Source organism: Gracilinanus agilis, chromosome 1 (genome assembly GCF_016433145.1).
Source record: "Gracilinanus agilis isolate LMUSP501 chromosome 1, AgileGrace, whole genome shotgun sequence".
In the NCBI taxonomy this organism is placed as follows: domain Eukaryota; kingdom Metazoa; phylum Chordata; class Mammalia; order Didelphimorphia; family Didelphidae; genus Gracilinanus; species Gracilinanus agilis.
Genome location: NC_058130.1, coordinates 684,594,618 through 684,604,613, shown reverse-complemented (window position 1 = coordinate 684,604,613; position 9,996 = coordinate 684,594,618). Strand labels below are relative to the sequence as shown.

At 34.9% G+C, this 9,996-nt stretch overlaps 1 protein-coding gene across 1 annotated transcript in view; it reads right to left on the bottom strand.

Moving 5' to 3' along the window:
- Positions 1–7,986: 7,986 nt before the first annotated feature.
- Positions 7,987–9,996, bottom strand: part of CCN4 (cellular communication network factor 4) — a 30,972-nt gene continuing 28,962 nt past the window's right edge. Inside the window, exon 5 of the mRNA XM_044684397.1 lies at positions 7,987–8,286. Coding sequence (XP_044540332.1) covers positions 7,987–8,286 — 300 coding nt within the window. The remainder of the gene's footprint in view (positions 8,287–9,996) is intronic.

The window sequence follows — 9,996 nt, the reverse complement described above, 5'->3', positions numbered from 1 at the left end:
ACTGACTAAAAGAGAAAAGTTAAAGGAGAGGGTAAGAAGGGTAGAAGAAAAGGCAGACCCTAAGGAGGAAGTAAAAATGGAGGGAAATACACAAACAGTAATCATAAGTGAATGTGAATGGGATGAATTCACCAATAAAAAGGAAGCAGATAACAGAATGAATTAAAAAACAGAATCCTACCATATGTTGTCTACAAGAAACACACATGAAATCAGTAGACATACACAGGGTAAAGGTAAGAGGATGGAGCAGAATTTACTGGGCTGCAACTGAGACAATGAAGGCAGGAGTAGCAATCATGAGCTCAGACAAAGCTAAAGCAAAAATAGATCTCATTAAAAGAGATAAGGAAGATAATTATTTCTTCATGAAAGGCAGTATAAATAATGAAGAAATATCAATACTCAACATATATTCAACAAATGGTACAGCATTCAGGTTTCTAAAGGAGAAACTAAAGGAGCTTAAGGAGGAAATAGATAGTAAAACCATACTAGTCAGAGGCCTTAACCTTCCTCTATCTAGATAAATCAAACCAAAAAATAAATAAGAAAGAAGTAAGGGAAGTGAATGAAATGTTAGAAAAATTAGAGCTAATAAATACCTGGAGAAAAATAAATAGGGATAAAAAGGAATATATCTTCTTTTCAGAAGCATATGGCACATATACATAGATTGACCATGTACTAGGTCATAAAAGCATTGTAAGCAAATGTAGGAAAACAGAAATAATAAATGAAATTTTTTTCAGACCATTATGCAATAAAAATCATAATCAATAAGGGCTTGTAGAAAGGCATATTTGAAACAAATTGGAAACTAAATAATCTAAGTCTTCAAAAATGATTGATCAAAGAACAAATCAAAGAAACAATTACTGATTTCATTGAAGACAATGACAATGAGGAAACAACTTATCAAAATCTATGGGATGCAGCCAAAGTAGTACCCAGGGGAAAATTTATATCTCTGAGTGCATATATCAATAAATTAGAGAGGGAAGAGGGCAATGAATTGGGCATGCAACTTAAAAAACTAGAAAGAGAACAAATTAAAAATCCCCAAATAAAAACTAAATTAGAGATCATAAAAATCAAAGAAGAAATTAATAAAATTGAAAGTAAAAGAACTATTGAACTAATAAATGAGACTAGGTGTGGTACTTTGAAAAAACAAATAAAATAGATAAAGTATTGGTTAATCTAATTTAAAAAAAGAAGAAAATCAAATTAACAGTATCAAAAATGAAAAGGGCGACCTCACCTCTAATGAAGAGGAAATTAAAGTAATTATTAAGAACTACTTTGCCCAACTATATGGCAATAAATATGATAATCTAGGTGAAATGGGTGAATATCTACAAAAATAGAAATTGCCTAGATTAACAAAAGAGGAAATAAAATACTTAAATAATCCCATCTCAGAAAAAGAAATTTAATGAGCTATCAAGAAACTTCCTAAGAAAAAATCCCTAGGGACAGATGGATTCACAAATGAATTCTATCAAACATTTTAAGAACAATTAATCCCAATACTCTACAAACTATTTGACAAAAGAAGCAAAGTTTTACCAAATTCTTTTCATGACACAAATATGGTACCTATTCCAAAGCCAGCAGACTAAAAAAAGAGAAAGAAAACTACAGATCAAACTCCTTAATGAACAGATGCAAAAATCTTAAATACTAGCAAAAGGACTCCAGCAGGTTATCACAAGCATTATTCATTATGATCAGGTGGGAGTTATACCAGGAATGCACGGATGGTTTAATATTAAGAAAACTATCCACATAATTGACCATATCAACAACCAAACCAATAACAATCACATGATTATCTCAATAGATGCAGAAAAAGCCTTTGACAAAATATAACACTCACTCTTATTGAAAACACTAGAAAGTACAGGAATAGATGGGCCTTGCCTAAAAATAATAAACAGCATATATTTAAAACCAACAATAAGCATCATCTTCAATGGGGATAAATTAGAAACCTTCCCAGTAAGATCAGGAGTGAAACAAGGATGCCCATTATCACCTCTATTATTTAACATTGTACTAGAAATGCTAGCAGTAGCAAATAGAGAAGAAAAAGGAATTGAAGCGATTAAAGTAGGCAATGACTATTGCTATCTATCACTCACTGCAGATGATATAATGGTCTAAGAATCCTAGAGAATCATTAAAAAGCTAGTGGAAATAATCAACAACTTTAGAAAAGTTGTAGGATACAAAATAAACCCACATAAATCATCAGCATTTTTATATATTTCTAACACAACTCAGCAGCAAGAGTTAGAAAAAGAAATTCCATTTAAAATCACCCTAGACAATATAAAATATTTAGGAATCTATTTGCCAAGATAAACAAAGGAATTATACGAACAAAACTACAAAACACTTTCAACACAATTAAAACTAGATCTAAATAGCTGGAAAATATTAATTGCTCATGGGTAGGATGAACTAATATGATAAAAATGACAATCCTACCCAAATTAATTTATTTATTTACTGCCATATCTATCAAACTATCTAGAATCTTTTTTTACTGAATTAGAAAAAAACTGTAACAAAGTTCATTTGGAAGAAGAAAAGACCAAGAATATCAAGAGAACTAATGAAAAAAAATGTAAAGGATGCGGGGCCTAGCAGTACAAGATCTTAAACTGTACTATAAAGCAGTGGTCATCAAAACAATATGGTACTGGCTAAGAGACAGAAGGGAGGATCAGTGGAATAGACTTGGGGTAAATGTTCTCAGTAAGATAGTGTACGATAAACCCAATGATCCCTGCTTTTGGGACAAAAACCCACTATTTGACAAAAACTGCTAGGAAAATTGGAAAATAGTATGGGAGTGATTAGGTTTAGTTCAACATCTCACATCCTACACCAAGATAAATTCAGAATGGGTAAATGACTTAAATATTTATGTATTTATTTTTACAAATTTTATTTTACTGATTAATTTTGAAAAATTTTCCATGGTTCCATGATTGATATTCTTTCCCTTCCCTCCTCCCTCCTCCTTCCCATAGCCAACATGCAATTCCACTGGGTTTTACATGTATTATTGATCAAGACCTATTTCCATATTATTGATATTTGCACTAGGGTGATCATTTAGAATCTGCGTCCCCAATCATATCCCCATCAATCCATGTGGTCAAGCAGTTGTTTTTCTTCTGTTTCTGTTCTCACAGTTCTTTCTCTGGATGTGGATTGCATTCTTTCTCATAAGTCCCTCAGAAATCTTTTGGATCATTTCATTGCTACTAGTGGAGAAGTCCATTACAATTGATTGTACCACAGTGTATCCGTAAATGACTTAAATATAAAGAAGGAAACTGTAAGTCAATTAGGTGAACATAGAATAGTATACCTGTCAGATCTATGGGAAAGGAAAGAATTTAAGACCAAGCAACAAATAGAGAAAATTATAAAATGTAAAATAAATAATTTTTATTGCATTAAATTAAAAAGATTTTGTACAAACAAAACCAATGCAACCACAAAGTAGAAGGGAAGCAATAAACTGGGAAAAAATTTTTATTACAAAAACCTCTGACAAAGGTCTAATTTCTCAAATTTATAAGGAGCTAAATCAATTGTACAAAAAAATCCATTCCCCAACTAATAAAATGGGTAAGGGACATGAATAGGCAATTTTCAGATAAAGAAATCAAAACTATCAATAAGCACATGAAAAAATGTTCTAAATCTCTTATATTTAGAGAAATGCAAATCAAAACAACTCTGAGGTACACACCTAGCAGATTTGTCAATATAACAGAAAATGAAAGTAATAAATGTTGGAGGGAACGTGGCAAAATTGGGACACTAATGCATTGCTGGTGGAGTTGTGAATTGATCCAACCATTCTGGAAGACAGTTTGGAACTATGCCCAAAGGACTTTAAAAGTCTGACTGCCCTTTGATTCAGCCATATCACTGCTGGGTTGGTTACAACCCCAAAGAGATAATAGGGAAAAATACATGTACAAAAATATTTAAAGCTACACTTTTTGTGGTGACAAAAAAAATGGAAAGTGAGGGAATACCCTTCAATTATGGAATGGCTGAACAAATTGTGGTATCTATTGGTGATGAATACTATTGTGCTAAAAGGAATAATGAACTGGAGGAATTCCATGTGGACTGGAAAGACCTTCAGGAATTGATGCAGAGCAAAAGGAGCAGAACCAGGAGAACATTGTACACAGAGATGGATACACTATGGTACAATTGAATGTAATGGACTTCTCTACTAGCAGCAATGCAATGATCCAGGACAATTCTGAGGAACTTATGAGAAAGAACACTATCCACATTCAGAGAAAAATCTGCAGGAGTAGAAACGCAGAAGAAAAACATATGATTGATTACATGGTTTGATGGGGACATGATTAGGAATGTGGACTCTAAATGATCACTCTACTACAAATATTAATAATATGAAAATAGGTCTTGATCAATGTAAAACCTAGTGGAATTGTTTGTTGATTACAGGAGTGGGGAGGGAGGAGGCAAGGGAAAGAACATGAATCATGTAACCATGGAAAATATTTTAAATTTATTAAGTAAATAAAAAATGTTTAGCAAATCAGTCAATTGGCCAATAAGCATTTATGAAGCAGTACTACCTTGTACCAAGCATTGTGCTAAAAAGTGAGGATATCACATCCAGAGAAAGAACTATGGGAGTAGAAATGCAGAAGAAAACCCGTGATTTATCACTTGTTTATATTGTTAGGTGATTTGGGGTTTTGGTTTTAAAGGATTGCTCTTTTACAAAAATGAATAATATGGAAATGGGTTCCAGGGATAATAATATATATGTGAATAATCTAATGGAATTGCTTGTCAACTCCAGGATGGGGAAAGGATGAGAGAAGGGAGAAAACATGAATCATGTAACCATGGAAAAAATTTTTACAATAAAAAATAAATTTAAAAAAATCAACAAAAACCAGAGAACAGAAATAAAGACAAAAGAAAGTTCCTACCCTCAAAGAATTCACCATCCAAGAGGAGAGAGAAAAAGAAAGCAAATATACAAAAACAAACTATATATAGAATAAATAGCAAATAAATAATAGAGAGAAGACACTAGAAGCAAGAGGGCTTGGGAAAAGCCTTCCTGTAGAAAACGGCAATTTAGTTGGGTCTTGAAGGAAGTCAGGGAAGCCAGGAGGCAGAGATGAGGAGGGAGAACTTTCCAGGAACAGGGGACAACCAGAGAAAATGTCCAGGAATGAGAGACAGAGTGTCTTGTTTGAAGAGCAGCAAGGAGGTCAGTGTTAATGGATTGAAAAGTACAGGGATGGAAGATAAGTTGTAAGAGGATGGGAAAGGGGAGGGGAAATGTTATGAAAGGCTTTGAATGCCAAAAAGAGAATTGATATTGGATCGTGGAGATGATAAGGAGCCACTGGAGTTTACTGAGTAGGGTGTGGGGGGTTGACATGGTCAAACCTGGACCTTAGGAAAATCACTTTGGTGCTGAATGGAGGATGGATTAGAGGCAAGCAGACCTACCGAAAGGCTATTGCAATAGTTCAATTGTGAGGTGAAGAGGGCCTGTACTAAGGTAACAGATGCATCATCAGAAAGAAGGGGGAATATTTGTAAGATGCTAGAAAGGAGAAATAGAAGGGCCTTGGGAACACATTGAACATGGTGGTAGTGGGTTGGTAAAAGAGTAAAGAGTCAAGGAAATCACTAAAAAACAGATATCTATATTGTCATAGTTGGTAAATTTTTCCTATGTCTTAGTTTAATATTCAATTTGAGATTTTTATTTTAGTTTTGACTCCAGAAGCCCAAATGAAACACTTTGTCCTGCTCCATTGGTCATTTTGCTGGTGATTTATTATTTTTCATGAAAAAAAATCACAAATTCAGAACAGAAATAATAAAAATGTCCACTTTGGGTAAATAAGGATCATGCAATGATAAGCAATGAGCAACATCATGAAACATGGGTATTTTGATCTCATTTTGCCCACCATTTGTAAATTTTGATAAAATTCTCTATCCTTTAAAAATATCCTTTACAAAAATACCTCTGTAAGATTACTTAAATATTAAGTCACAGTTTGAAATTATATATATTTATATATATATACACACACATACATATAGACAAAGATATGTGATCAGCCATTACAACATTAGTTAAATGATTCTCATGAATAATTCAGCAAGACATTGTTTATACATTTTTGTTCAACTAGAAACCTTTAGAAAAATCAGAGATATAATATTTCTGAGCTACAATGCTTGTCTTATCACATAGATACAGAGTAACAGAACTGATGAAATGAATGAGATTATAAATGACAAAACCAAAGGAATCTAGTTTCTTTTGCCTTTGCCTGGCATCCCATTCAGCCTCTTGCCACAACTTAGATACAAGACTAATGGGGGCTCGCCAGAGGTCCTTGCTCTCCTCCATACAACGAGAAGAGATTTATGCCCAGACAGAAGCCAAATCAAGTCATGTGACTTACAGAAATCTAATAATGGTACCCAACATAACATCACTTTGAATTAGATTTGAATCCTATGGATTTGGACCACAGCTATAAAATTACCATTCCTAACCAGCACCAGGCTTCTGCCTCCATAAGATCAGGGTATGGTACTACCTAGCTTTTAATCATCAAGAGTGGCTAATTATATTAGCATTCTTCATGATGTCAGCAGGTTTGAATGTAGCCTTTTATTTAAGTTCTGAATCTAATTTTATATTTCTGAAAGAATTGAATGGCATCTGTACCCATTAGTTAGCAGACAAGAGATGCCTCACTGCCCAATGCAGCCTTCTGGATATTTTCTTTATGGTCAGTAGAGTTTCATTTCCATTTGGCTCCCAATGAGGAGTTATAAGAAGAGCCATGAAGAAAGTATTTGGGAGGACTGATGATGATACGTGGAGTGGCCTGGAAGCATCATCCATGGGTTTCTCAAACTCCCTGTGCTGGGAAGATCTGATAATGCACTGTCTACCAGTTTACCTAAGACATAACCTATACAACAGAACATGTCTTCTTTTGTTGTAATTACTGACAATAGCTCGCAGTTATATAGCACCTTGCAGCTTTATCATGATTATGGTTGATCTGGACACAAATTCTGTTAGATAGACAGGGCAGGGATTATTATCTCCATTTTACAGATGGAACTATGGCTCAGAGAATTTGCGACTTGTCTAAGGTCATACAGTAAGTAATGGAAAGAACTTGACCCCAGGTCTTTGAACTTCTTTGTCTTTAGACTTTCCTTTATTATCAGACTAAAATCTTGATCAGACCTTGATCTATCTGCAGAAGACATAATGAACTGGGAGAACTGGTTAAGGGAACCCTGCCATGAGTTTATCTATGAGATGAAAAATGCTCTTAATTGATTACTTGAACATGGTTGGGGTTTTTGCCAGTTGGGGTTTTTGAAGGGCAGACCTATCCGTGCCCTCTTTGAGTCTTAGGCAAAGAGAAAATTAAATATAAAGCTACCAGGAGGAGGTTTTTATAGGGAAGGAAACAGAAGTAGAAAAATAACATGCATTCTTTTCCCTATGTACCTCCTGAGAACTTTGGAAGTGAAAGGCAAAGCCTGTTAGGAGTAACTACATTTTTCTACATTATAAATGGTTGTTAGGTAGACATGAAATAAACAATAACCACATTGTAATAGCTAGCATTTATAGATAATGTTCTAAGGTTTGCTCATTTAAGGCATTTGAACCTTTTCTTCAAATAGCACCAAATGCTCAATGAAGAGACTTAAGAATTAAGGCAGAAGGTGATATTCAGAATGAGGTTTGAGAGAAGAGAACCCAACCATTGTTGATCAACAGATGTTCTTGTAGCAACCTCTAAAGGGCTTGGAATCTGTCCATGTGAAAGGGAATGATGTCTTTGTCTCCATGAAATATGGTCCTCCTTGTTCTTGAGATCATCTTCACCTTTTCCCTGCCTAGTTGGCTATTTCTGCATAATCATGGTATTGTTCTAGGTCTGCAAAGATGTCATTGGGGTTCCTACAGCTCAGGTTGCAAAAGCACGCATTGATCCACATAAGTTTCCAGGAGAAGCCTGGACCATCAGGACACTGGAAATTCACAACAATGGTCTTGGACTTGTATGGGGTGCAGCACCTATTATCTGTGCAGATTCCACAGTACTTGGGTCTGTAGCTGTTGGTGCTCACACAGCCAGAGATGGTTAAGTTCATTGGAAGCTCTGCTTGATACACAGCCAAACATTTCTTCCCTGGCTAGAGGAGAAGAAAGCGAGATTTATTTAGTTTTGTCTTGAGAGTGCTCATTGGCTTCCTTTCTTTTATCTAAGCCTTTGGCCACTTTCTTTCAACTTAAGTGATCTTTCTCACATTGAAATCATAGACTCTAAGAACAAGAACGACTCTAGTATACAGAAAATTAGAACTGGGAAGGGCCTCAGAACAGATGGATAGAGTCAAGAGAAGCTTTAGAACTTGAACTTTTAGAACATAGAACATTAGGACGCAAAGTGTTAGAGCCAGAATTCTTCTTACAACTTGTAATGTTTGAACACAGAATGCTAGAACTCATAACTTTTAGCTGGAAGTGGCCTTAGAACACAGACTATGAGAACACAATTTTATAGCATAAAGTGACTTTAGAACTTGTAATGTTAGAACACAGAATGCTAGAACATAGTGGAAACTGATTTTAGAACAAAAGACTATTAGGACAGAGAATATTAGAGCTGAAAGCATCCTTAGAATAAAGAATGTTGGAGCAAGGATTCTAGAATGGTAAATCCAAAATGAACATCGGGGATCACTATAGTCCATCTTTCCTTATTTTACAGATGAAGAAACTGACTGCCTTCTCCCCCAGCTGCTAGTGCCTTCCCTTCTCATATCGCTTTCCATCTAATCCTTCTACATCTTTTAAATAACCAGTTATTTATGTTGCCTCTCCCATTAGAATGATGTGAACTCCTAGAGAAAAGACCATTTTTTTTGTTATTCTTTCTATCCTCAGTACTAACTGCAGTGTTTGGAATGTGTTAATAAAAGCTTTATTGAATGACTGATAGAAGTGGGACATGATATGCAGAAGAACACAGAGTGAATTAATACTTGATTCGACACTAAAAACCAGATCTCTTGGCTCTCTCTCATCCCTTTTGCATATATCATCCTTTTATTTAATTTCCTTTTCTTGTTTTTTTTCCCTTTACTCTGGTCTTTCTACAATCATTCTGTGGATAAAAATCCAGGTCTATATCTATTCCTCTGTTGTACAATAAATCATCCTTACAAGAATGGCACAAAGATGAGCTAAATAAGGTGTTCAAAGACCTCCAGAGAAAGCAACACTCCAATCTTCTCTAGTAACACATCCTTTGATACCCTTATCAGAGACATAAAGCTGGCCTGGAGGGACCAGAAAACTTACTCAATGGAATCATTCTATTCAGTTTAACACATGTATTTTTTAATTTTATTTTTTTAAGCCCTTATCTTTATCTTTGTCATTTCTAAGACAGAAGAGCAGCAAGGGCTAGGCAATTAGGGTTAAATGACTTGCCCAGGGTCACACACCTAGGAAAGTTTAATACATGAATTAAGTGACATTTTATTTATCAAAAGGACTATGAGTTAAGGCCTCACACAGAGTGTCTGTGTGGGAGGGGAATATTGATCTTTTATTCTCCAAGGCTATTCCCACAGAATGCAAGCTTTTAAGAGTTCTAACAAAGTGGAAAGGTTCTTCTCTCCTGGCAATAGACTTTATTATATTCTAAAGACTAGACCAGCTAAGTAGAGAAATACTTATCAAGCTAGTCAACTCACCTCCTGCTAGAAAGGTGATGAACTTAAAATGCTAAGAGCATGACATAGTTTTGGTCATGGGCAATGGTCATGGGCAATCTATTTTATTTGACTATGAATGTTTATGATGAGAACTAACTTTCTTTTTTCCCTTCCTTCCTT